The following is a 12,821-nucleotide window of genomic DNA, read 5'->3' as shown; positions in this document are numbered from 1 at the left end:
TTAAAGGCTCAAATCATCAAACATTAGACATCACACATTATGTCAGATCGAGGACTTTGCAGAATTTCAATGTGCAATGCATGCTAATAAATGCATGAGTATTTGTGCAATAATAGGACTGGGACGCATTAATTTCACATAATTATTTACAGAAAAATATAGCCCATTTAGAAAGAACACATTTAATCACACTTTTGTATTCCTGCACTCTTGGCGTCACAGAATATCTCTGTGCCCTAATTCCTGGCACACTGATGTACAAAATGAGAATATGAGATTGCAGGATGCAAAATATATTTTTTTAAATGGACAAAAATATCTAATAGAGAGGAATTTCAAGCCATATGCTGTCACCTCAATCCAAAACAAGTTGAGCATGGCTCACCAGAGCTAATATTAGCATCATCAACAGTTCAAATATGAACAAGCAGTTTATGGGTCCAAGTCTGGTTTGGGTGTATTAGCCTAATGGAAAATCAACATTTTCCATTGAATTTTGTTGTTTAAGTTCACATTTATAGCATTAGGCCATTACACATTAAGGTTTCAAGGCACTCATAACATGGAAGTGAACAATAATAATAAAACTGAAATATTAAAAACTGTATAGCTGGCCTGGAATGAATCACACCCACATTGATTTAAATTAAAGTAAACTTGCCATTACTCCACTGGTCACTGACAGCAATTGTTTTCATTATTTATTGCATTCAGATCATATTTAATGGTGAACATGTGTTATATTTGCAGCGGTTTGGATACATGATGGATGCTTTTTGTGTTCATTTGTGTTTATACAGGTGTGCATATGTAACCAATTTGTGTATTGACGATATTAGGGTCATATTGATGGGATAAAGGCAATCTGTCCTTTTACACTGCCGGAAATTTGAGAGATTTTATTCAGATTATTTTCCATTTGAATAATAAAAATAAATAAATAAACAATAATAATAATAATAATAATACATGTGCCCTGTAACATGTGTATACCGCCTATAATGAATGACAAAGCCTCTAATTAATTAAATATTATTTCTATCAAAACAATAATAACAACATTCAACCAATCTACTTTATACTCTATATGTAGATGTTGTAAACTTGATCTTACCAATAAATGGTAACTTCGAAAACAGTTATAAAGTGTTAAAAACAAAAAACTCTCTGTATGCCTTTCTAGCAATTAAAAAAAAGTGGTCGCCTTTTGTCATCCACACTAGTTTTTGCTCAGAAGGGAGCGATAAGCCCTACTATTGTATGAATAGTCCATCCAAATAATTTCACGAAGCACAATTATTAGCAACCACAAAAAGGGCAGCAAATGCATTTTAAAAGAAACTTTCAATTTTAGATATGGCTCAAGGCAGAAATTGGGCCACTGCAGACTTTGATGTCTTAATTGTGTGTGCGTGCCCTTGTATTTGTAAGTGTGTACGTGTATGTGTGTGTTTTGATTCCAAAGAAACTAGCTTGATGAACAAAAATGACAGAAAGGGGAAGATGATGCAAAATAGATGAAGGAAAAAAGGACTACCACAGAGAGAACTGAAGAAGATTGAAGGGATAGAGGCAATGTGTGGAGTGAGACAGCGACAAATGCGTCTCTTATATAGCAGAAGAGTGACAGAGCTAAACTACTATGGAATCCAAGTTGAATAGGCCTTGATTAACTGTGGCATGGGGTCAAAGAAGAGCCTCAGTCTGATGGGGCCTACTTAAGAGAATTAAGTGTGTGTCATAGTCAGCGTGTGCGATTTGCACTTCTGAGACACGTCAATACAATTTGTAAGACACGATAAATTAAAAGGGCAGCTGTAGTTTTTTTTTCCCAGTGTGACACAATATGAAAAAAAAAACCTATTAAAATAATAAGGCACTGAAAAATAACGTTAGTCACAGAGAGGGGCACAGAGAAACCATGTGAGGAAAAGCACCCAACAGAAACAGTGTAACGAATCACCGTTGCACTTGCAACTTCATTAAAAGGTTACATTGGTTAACAGTGGCACATGTACGCACGTGTCAGTGTCTGTTACTGGCCTTACCTGGGGGCTGACACTGGGGCCGTAGCCCATGCCGGGCGAGGTCATGGAGTGGGGGCCCATGGGCGAGCTGATGACAGAGAAGGGTGAGGCCAGGCCGTTCATGGGCGAGCTCAACGTGCTGATGGGCGAGTGGAGAGACCCGGAGGGCCCCATGCTCGTTGGACTTAGCAAAGATGGATGCATTCGATGGGAGGTGGGGGAGCCCATTGGACCTGATGAGTCTGTTCAGAAGGAAATTATACATTTTTGAGTGTTTTGTATTGCTTTCATACATCTATCCATCCATCCATCCATCTCCTCTCCCACTTTCTGTCTGGAGTGTATTTTAGCGAGTTTGGGTGATAGGTGATGTCACCCTCAATTGGTTGCCAAAAAGCAAAAAGAGGGTGAAAAAATACCTGGGAACTTTTTCTCTAACAGCTGCGCAACTTATCGAAGTTTAATATGTGGTTGACGAGTGAAAGAGTGGTCTCTGGAGGATTGAAAAAAAAACAACCTTGCACTCAAGTTGAAGGTTACAAGATTGAAGAGAGAGTGATGTGTTCATGAGTATTGGAGATATTCTCTCACTCTCTCTTGCTCTCCCTCATAGAAAAGTCCTACGCTTAACCTTGAATGAAAATCTATCAAGCATCATCCCATCAGATGTCAACACACAAGATACGGAACAGGCAAGAGCAAAGAATTTGGTGACAGGGTCGTATGTGCACTGATAATGACACCTTCCCACCTGTGTAATCTTTCAGCACTGCCTTTCACTCAGTTACCCCCCCCCCCCACTAAGGTCTTTTTTTTTTTTACACTTGTATAACAATGAATAGAACCCAACAAATAAGAAAATGTCAAATGGAAAAGAGGGTGAATCTTTGCATCAATGTGTTGTGCGTTTCTCAGCGCAGCAAGCTCGCTGCCAACTCAACTCAGCCAAACATTTTCCTGCACATCCTGCTTGCTTCATGAGCACTTCCTGTGAGCGCATACACACACACAGACCTCATCCTTTGGAAAACAAACACACATCCTTCTTAATAAAAGCCAAACAACAGCTCTGCATCAGGCTGTATTAGTTCGGTGTTTAATCCTTTGACTGATACTCCTCGAGCTTCTATCCCTCCAATTACATTTTTTTCCCTAAAATGCGCCCACACACATAATTCCTTCAAAAATAAACAAATAAACAAATAGATCTTTATGAGCCAGCAATTCCCACAACCCCTTTCCAATTGAGTTTTAATTCAGGCAGATAAAAAGAGCTGCGGTATTAGAGTTGCCAATCTGCCATTGTAGGCCTCAGCAGGGGGTGCTAGGGGGGCTTTGGGGATGGACTCAGCTGACAGATTCCCAGCCAGTTCCACTTCTAGGGGGATAACAGACTGGAAGGTAGATCTTGTTCTGTCCCATTCATTCTCTAGTATTCCTTCCAATCCATTTCTCTTGGATGAAAGCAGAACATTCATACAAAAAGATGACAACATCCTCTCTGATGGTGATCAAGTGATGTTAGCAAAGCGCTGCAACAAAATATCTCACAGTAAAACAAATGCATGTCTGTGTTTGCTTGTTAATTCTTGCCTGCCAGAAGTGAGATTAGAGCAGGAGGGAAAAGTATTCTCTTCATTTCCTGCCTTCGCACCACAGGATGGAAGGTCAAAGGAAAGTATCCTAAAATTACATTTTGAAAATAGTTGCAGCATCCAAGACAAGATTGTAAGTCATTCAGCTTCTATGCATGCCAACATACTGTACACAAACACAGACTTATTTAAATGGGGCACAATACTGCATCGCTATTGTTCAAACGACGTAAATGTACCACCGACAGATAGAAATAAACAAATTAGTACCCATCTTCTACTGCAGCAGCCAACAGCAGATTTTCCTGTTTACCGCCTCCATTCTCCATACAAGCATCTCTTATTCCTAAACAATACTTCCTCTTCCCTTCGCTCTTATCCTCTGTTGTTTAGTGTGAATGTGAAGAGGAAATTTGCCAATTTGTGCTCTGCTGTTGCAGTCTTGGATGCTTTATATGAATGGATGATTGAGAGCTATGCGAGGATAAAAGCAGCCTACAAAATTACAGCATGTGTTATTAGATGAAACACTCGCAACACGGTTCTGTTTTGTGTGACAGGTGAGCTTTTATAGTGGATGCCAGCAATGACCATCGTCTCCAAATAGACCCTCCTAATTTGTCCACCAACTGAGGTGATGTTTTTGCAGTGTTTTTTGTTTGTTGTGTTTTAGTAGAAAAGTGAAAAGGGGCTAACATAAAGCATTGGAAGGAAGTTTAGCGTGGATGATTAGTTTGTCACCTGGAGTTATTCTGTCTTAAATATTAGTTCTTATCCTTTTTTTTCCCAAACCGATACGAGTACGAGTACTGAATTCTAGTAGTCACTGAGACTGATACCAGGTAGTGATACCACTAGTACTTTTGATACATAAAATTTCTAATGAAATATAATTTTAAAGAAAGACATTTGCATCCCAATATATAGTATTTTTGCTTAAAATTGCATGAAATTAATGGCATTTAAAAAAATATATTTTATTATTTCTAGTTCCTGATCGTACTGGTAAGTAACTGCAAGTACCTTCAAATAATACCTGGTACCTGGTATCGTACTTGCCCATCCCTAATTTCTGTATTAATAAATACAGTTTTTATTTGCCTATCGTTACTCCATTAAATTGAAAGAATTCTCAACTAAATGATGAATCTGCCTTTCCCTATTAAAAAAAAAAAACGGTGGTTTAAGCCACATAAACATGATTTATTCAAAAGAAACAAGAGGAAATACAAAACTGTTAAATTTATTTAACACCTAAGACCCATCTACAAGATAATTAGCATCAAAAAATGACTGACCTAACTGACCTGGCAACAGTGGTTCTATTTTGAATATAATGTATCTTACTTTTACTGTCTTGGAGTGTTTGCAATTCATGTCAGGCTCGCATTTTGTTTTGTCCCTGCTTTTCTTTCTTTTTTAAATGCAAGCACAAACACCTTTTTTTTTTTAATAATGGCTATAATGTAAACAAATTAAATTTTTGATTCAGTTCTGCTGGCATTGGGGCAATGCTGGTGAGATGCAACACATATTGGATAAACAAAAATAAAATTCATGGGTTGACTGCAGAGTAAATAACATCCATGAGTCACTTATGCCTACAATTGTGTATATGAGCAAACTGTGGTTCCTCCGAGAGGAGACTGGTCAAAAACAGTTTGTTTGTTTTTTCTCTCGATTCTAGGTGCCAAGTATATTTTCCCATTTTTCACAGGGACTTTTAGGAGAGGCAGGTGAGTCAGTTTTGAAATGCACAGTGCTCCACAGCAGAGTCTGGATGAGACGCTCGTCATTAGCATTTCTCCAGAAGTCTTCAGAATAAGTAGAAAGGAGAGGGGAGAGAAATTCAACAAAAATCCCAAGCGAGTGAGACAATTGCGTAAAACCCAGAGCCCAAAATAACGCAGAATTCAGTATAACAACTTAATTTTTTGACTCTTTACGCTGATATCTATATCAGTATGACAATAGAGAGCTCATATTTCATTCAGTGTTCCATGGAGCTATGTGGTTTATTGTTCAGTCAACGTCACGCTACCTTATCTCTCAATAAACAGAGCAGACTTGTATAGTTCAATTCAGTAAACCCTGATATGGATTGGATTTTGACAGAAATGTGAAAATATGATAGCTGTGGCTGGTACTTTGCTTACATAGCATCATACTAGCTGTACTGTTCGGTATGGTATCGATAGAGACAAAACAGGTTCTTTAATTTAGGGTCAAGATAATATAATTGACCGGCTGATGACAAGTAAACAGTTGATGTTGAATATGGGATGTGCAGTTGCCAAGAGTATACATATTTGGTATTCGCAAGAGTACAACTATAATAATTCTATCTCAGCTGCAGTGCTGTAAAAGACCATTGTTTTTGAATCATCAACGTTAATTTATAATAGATTAATGAATTTCAAGCGCGGTATAGTCTAATTGAATAAATAAATAAATAAACAAATCAACGGACCCTTTAAATGAAATTAACCTGCTGTGGGTGATGAGTAATCATATGAAAATCCTAATCCCGTAAAATCATACATAATCATGCACAATACATACAGTACGTATCATACGTAATCGTATGTAAAAATACGCATGATTTTTACATACAAAAATAATGGCAAAAAGTCCATAAACTCAAACGTCTTGTAAGCTGTGATCACTGACGTATTTGTAATTATTTATAATAAGAACTTATTCCAAAATTGAAATACAGGTATATGTTAAGGAAACAAAGATGCACTGGTGGATGATTCATTTCAAACCAATTGCGGCAATGGGGAAAAAGAGACGGTAAATACTATTAATGTCTGTCCAATTAGAAGGAAAAAAATTGCCCCTCACATTCCAACATTCACGGTACATTGAGAAGCTTGTGTAAGGTGCTTGTCAGGACACGTTGTGATCACACAGACTCGCTAAAGCTACAGCTGAAGCTTGACAGCTCAAATCAAAAGTATTCAATCCCTCGTTCGGCTGCTTTTAACGCCCCTATCTGCTGACATCCATGATCCAACTTGCAGACTAAAATGTAAGAGCAAAAGAAACAAGTTTTAATGGAGACAAAATGGCAGAAAAGAACCAAAACAGGCCACCCATAATTTTACAGTAGGTGGGCCACAATCATTTGATGCCCAGTGTTTATATAACCCCATTCTGCCCTCATTAAAGACTTAAATCTTTCCCTTACGCTCCTTATTAGTGTTTTCTGTCACTCGGCTGACTTTATTTTCCTCAAATTTTCATACATTGCCCAAATATGATGTGGATGAAAGCACAGCCTCTTCAGACATGCCCATGCCCTCTCTGCCTTTTGAGTGTCTGAAGAGGCTGTGTGGCTGGCCATGGCTGGATGCCAACTACAGCCACAGATTACTGGAGCTATTGCAAACACTTCTACGACTGCCAACACTCCAGTCTGCTGATATGGCCTAATTGTTCTCTTCGGCTCTGAAGTGTTATACCGTCTCTGGCTAGGAACTCAGAGCAAGAGCGCTGCGAGGAGAACCGTACAAGACAAGTTTGAACAAATGCTGCTGAGAATAGCAGTCTGAAAATACCTACACAAGCCCACATGATAAAAGTATTACTATGAAAACTGTGGAATTGGCCCACCTTGATTCCCCAAAAATAGTGAAAGAATTTATTTGATATGTGAAATATTTTCCAATGAATTCAGACTACGGAACTCAATAACTATGAACATGACATTAGGTTACTAGACTGCTGTCCACGTATGAATACATTTGAAGTGATTATGCAACAACATTAACATTAAACATTAATTCTGTAGCTATTTAAAGAAAAGGTTCAGAACAGAAGATGAGGTTAAACTGGAGAAAGTGATGTGGACCCTTAGCCCGAAATGGCCTTAGAACAGCAGATTCGTCTATACCGGATCACCTACTGTGTCTAATTTGTACTCCAGATATGTGTCATTGAAAAGAACTAGCACATCTATTATACTTTAAGAAGAAAAGCCAATGGAGAAACAAGCCCTGAAGAAAGAATAATCATACACACTAATAAGAAAAAGATGCAATACACAAATGAAAAACAGCCAGCTCACTCAATGAACCACACTGGCTGTCCTTTGGTCAGCATCTTATAACAGGACCATCAAATTGACAATAGTATTTTCATCAAGGAGAAGACACATAGTAATAATTGTCTCCAGGGCCTGTGGAGCAGGCATCAGGGGATTACATTTACAACAGATGTCCTTCTGCTCTTTTTTAGGACTTTTCATTTCATGACAACATGATTGTATAGAGCTACCAACAGGACAAACTTTAATTTACACATAAATGATTGAGTTAGTCCAAAAAATATTTGTATGTGGAATTCCCGTCCAACCTAAATCTATAGTATAGTCATGAATGGCACATTTGTATGAATCCAAGCCACAGTAGTAGTGCAAGGCTGTCAGGAAGCTATGATTTATCAAGCTTCCTCGTCGAGATGAAAATCACCACCCAGGCCCCTTATCTATCTCTCTCATTGCCAAAACACACTAGAAAGCTTTCGGTCAAATATATACATAGCTCGAACATAGGGAGATAACATGGCTGCAACAGCAGCAGTTGTACGAAATCTGATCTTACGTTCACCAATTTTGTTAGCTTTGCTATCAGATGTTTGACAGTTTGATTTGATAAAATTAAATGGAGGATAATGAACTGCCTCAGCGAAAGCATCAAGTTGCAGCTAGATTACACTTCTGGACAAGTATGAAAGGAAACAAATGCCAACGGGAAATGACAGACAATACATATACAGCACACAGCTAAAACAACAGTAACAGTCAAAAGTTTGTACACACCTTCGTTGACTTGTACTGTATTTGACATGGTGTGAATATTAATTTGGGTTGATTGATTTTGCCATAAATAAAGTAATTGGTCTGTTGCAGGTGGTGTGTTTCCACACAGACATTCCATGGATTTTCTTGTAATTTGGTGTTTACATTTTCAGCATTATTAAGTTGTCAAGACACTTGATTTATGGTAAAAGTCTTTTCTTCAACCTGCAATTACAGTAAAGTGTCTGTTTGAGTGGTATCTGAAACATTGATATATGGGCTATACACCATGAATATACACACTCACAAAGTTGAGAAGTTTGTCAGTAAGTGCCTAAATACACACTTTCACATACCAACACACTTTTTCAGATAGTACAGTGTTGACTTTTCATAGAAAAACAGAAGAAGGAGAGGAAGAAGAATATTAAGTAGTAGTAGTCGTAGTAGGAGTCGTGGCCGTGGTAGTAGTAGTAGTAGTAGCAGCAGCAATAAGTAGTAGTAGTGCCGGTGGGCACCTTCATTAGCATGCTAGAAAAGGTGGCGGTAGGGCACCAAAATACTTTACCAAATGTAAGTAGAAGAAGAAGAAGACAGTTGAACAACGCTCTGAATTTCCGAACGGTCGGGGTGAACAGTGTCACCCAGAATGTATTTCAGATGTGCTCACGATTAAGGAATGGGACATTTGAGTGCAAGTTTGAGTTCTACTGTTCTTGGTCTCGGCTTTTGTAAAATACATTTCTCAACAAAAGGCAACTTACGCTCCGGAGGGACTTAAAGTCCGAAAAATACGGTATTTGATTGCATTTAAAGTAATCAGAGTTACCCCGAGGCACATGTACGGGTAATTAAGAAAATAGTCAATGAAAAAGAAACCCTTCAAGTCTTTATTTATATCTGCTTGCTTTCTAATAGTCTTTAGCAATGTACAGCCGTTTGTGTATTGAAGAGAGGAAAGAACAATCATTGTTGTTCTGGGAGGCATTCAGCACATCAAAACAAGATGCTGTACTTGTGCATCTGTGCATGTGAGAACACCAGGATGAGGGCCGCAGCAGATGTTCCTGACCATTGTGCCCCATATCAAACCCATACCTGGGAATTGAAGAGCTAAATATTGCATTGATTTCAATTAATGGCTATTTTATAAGCCTCTTAGTCCTCCAACTACGCACAGTCTTTTACTTTGTTTTACTTTCCAATTTTCCTCTGAGCTCCAACATTCACTTTTCTCGCTCCTTCTTAGAAAAAAAAAAGTGATGAGGAAAATGGGCAAAACAAACAATGAATGCTTGAATCAATAGAAAAGGGTGTATGTACGCTGTATTTCGAGAACATTTAGATCAAACCATGTAGCGTGAGTAAGAAAAAGCAGCCTCAGAAACATTTTGAAACCCCTGGGGGCTTAGTGGAGTGGAGGTTAATGGTGAGATCCGGTGGCAATGGGAATTTAAGGCGTCTATGCGCTGCAAGAAGAGGCTTCATGGACCAGCGATACCTACATGCTATCTATGTGTGTGCATGAGTACAGCATGTTGAGCGCGTTGAGTGTACTTTGGATCAGTGTATTGACCCACAGCAAGCAAACACGGCTCCTTTGATTCCACGAAAGACACTCTGTCCAGTACACACTAAATATATGAACTATTGGCCCATCATAAACAAATAAGTTGCATAGTCAGTTTGACAGTATACCTTGTTCAACTAAGGATGTGTTTCGGGTTACACTGAGTACTGAATGCATGGAATCTCTTCGTGTTCAATAACAGATAAGTTAAGATAAGATCAATTATTTGATTGTGGTTAAGATCTTAAACTCTACATGGTTAAAAAAAACAAATATGTAATTAACATAAAATTGATTTACTTAATCCAGTAAATTAGATGGGAATGTTGCTTCACTACTTTAATTAACCATTTCAACTCATAGCCTAGGATATAATTTATACCTGTATAATGCAAATGGCAGAGGTGGGCATTCACTGTCACTGACAGACAGCCGTTTGCTGACGAATGACAAGAGTCTAAAAAAAGCAATAACAACAAAAACCCACAATAGACGGTGGTGGATTTTTGTCCGTCAGTGTAATCATCGCTAACAAAATCAAGTACCGAAAGACCTCTCAATCCAGATGCCCGTTTTGTTGATGATTGACGTACTGACGAACAGTCCGTCAATACGACCAAATGACCACCTTTGTCTGTCGGTCCTAAAGTGGTGATGATGGCGTGATGGCGGAAGCGTAGTTAAAATAAAATGACGTACTGATTATTTCAATTTGATTATTGATTGGCTAATAGTAAAAAAGAGACAGACTAACAAAGATGCAAGCTATGACATGCTAATAGGGTTAAAGAGCCTCCTAATATTATTAGTAGAGTGACGATCTTTAATAAAGCCTGTTTGGTCGCTATGAATGATTGTCGAGATTACTGTTTCTAGTCTAGATGCGAAAGCCTTAGTGATAATTTTAATATCAGTGTTAATTAGTGAAATCGGACGGTAACTTGATGGAAGGGTGGGGTCTTTTTCTGGCTTTAATAAAAGTTTAATTGCTGCTGTATTCATGTGTGGGCGTATGTAACCATTCGTTTAAATTTCTGTTACTACTCTTAACTCTTTCACTGCCACTGACGTTTAAAGACGTCAAGTAAAAACCTACGCTTCACTGCCAATGATGTCAAAAGACGTCATCCAATGATTTTTTATTTTTTTTTTTGAAACAGGTAGAGGAAACCCTTCCGCATGTCTGGTGAAAGTTTCAAGTCTGTCTGTTGTGCCTAATGACTATTTTTGGCCCCTAGAGGGCAGCGATGACTCTCTTTTGACAAGATCGGGTGGGCGTCAGTAGAGGCGGAGCTAGAGCGTCGAGCAGGAGATGAGAATGGAAGACAAAGGAAAAATGGCGGCCGGTCGCGAGGAGCTCACACCCGAGACGTTTTTTTCAAAGACCAAAAGCATCGCTGAAAAAGCACATTGTTGACGACGATGATCATCATAGATGATGAAGATGAGGGTGACTCCGTGGTTGGAAAGCATTGACGCGGCAGTAGAAGACGTTAGATGGAGCTAGATGGAGGAGGGAACGGGCAATGGCGAGCGTTTGCAAGCAGCTCTACACTTACAAGACGAAAGGCATCGACCAACGCTAAAATAGTACATTGATGACGACGGTGATCATCCTCGATGATGATGAAGGTGAATCCGAGCTTGACGGCGAAATTGGAACCGCTGACGCGGCGGCTATGACGGTGTCGTAACGCGGAGCGCAACCGAGCACGCACAGGCGGACGTTCGATCGGACGACGGAGAGTGCCCCGAGTCCAATGCATATTCATCGGAGGAGTGTGTACAGTCTGCTACTTGCTTTTTATTCCCCGGAAAAAAAGGCCGTCAAGAAAGTGTAACGTTTGCACGCAAAACGGACCAATGTGAAAGTGAAAGTAAACTGTTGTGCGAGTCCTGGCGTCTCCTTGCACGCAGGAGAGCGTTACAAAAGGAAAAACTGTATTTGAAACATCCACATAATTGTAAGTAGTACCACAGTTGCACACATTTGTAAATAGTTTGCGAAATTGTTTTGTCAAATTGTTACACTGTTGAATGGAAATAAACGCATTTTGCAATCAAAAAACACTTTTTCATTGTTGGTGAAAGCGTTTTACAGAAGTAAAGCACTATTTAGGTGTTTGTGGCATCATTCATGGACAAAAAGAAGTGTACAATTCACTAGAGTGCATGAAATAACATCGTTTCACAAAAAGCTCTTTTTCTCCGTTTTTTGTTTCAAAAGAGAGAATTTCGGTGAAAGTAACCATTTTCTATTGTTGATTACTGAAGAACGGAATAAGGTAGAAACAAACTTTTTTTTTCTGATGAAAGCTGAGAGTCCAATCTTTCATTTGGTAGTATGTGTGTTTCCATAGTCCAAACACAACATTTTCTGTGGACCTTGAAAGATCACTCAAAATGCTTAAATCGGCTGGCAGTGGGGACAACCCGTTTCTGAAAACGTCTGGCAGTGAAAGAGTTAAGAATAGTGGAGCCAGCATTAACCAGAAATGCTTAAAAAATATAGCCGGATAACCATCCGGACCAGGTGCTTTGCCATTAGGCATACTATCTAGAGCACTGTACAACTCGTTTATAGTAAGTGGCGCATCTAACATATCTTTATATTCAGTAGTTAACTGAGGTGGGTGTTGACAAATATCGGACTAGCAACATTTTGTAAAATGCTCATCTCTGGCAAACGTTCTTCCAGATGAATGGGAAAACATTTTCAGAAAATATGTTGCAAAATATTGTTGTAAGATTTCTGAGACAAAGAAAAGCCGGTCCATATTTTCTTCCAATTTTCTGTTCTTATAGATCTCATGGCCAGGTGTCCC

The 12,821-nt window shown here is 38.8% G+C and overlaps 1 protein-coding gene across 1 annotated transcript in view; it reads right to left on the bottom strand.

Annotated features, from left to right (window-relative positions):
• The window catches only part of rxraa (retinoid X receptor, alpha a), a 104,156-nt gene that overhangs the window by 44,478 nt on the left and 46,857 nt on the right, over window positions 1–12,821 (bottom strand). Inside the window, exon 5 of the mRNA XM_077542300.1 lies at window positions 2,049–2,269. Coding sequence (XP_077398426.1) covers window positions 2,049–2,269 — 221 coding nt within the window. The remainder of the gene's footprint in view (window positions 1–2,048; window positions 2,270–12,821) is intronic.

The sequence above is a fragment of the Vanacampus margaritifer genome, chromosome 14, assembly GCF_051991255.1.
Source record: "Vanacampus margaritifer isolate UIUO_Vmar chromosome 14, RoL_Vmar_1.0, whole genome shotgun sequence".
Classification (NCBI taxonomy): Eukaryota; Metazoa; Chordata; class Actinopteri; order Syngnathiformes; family Syngnathidae; genus Vanacampus; species Vanacampus margaritifer.
This window is presented reverse-complemented; position numbering and strand designations above follow the sequence as displayed.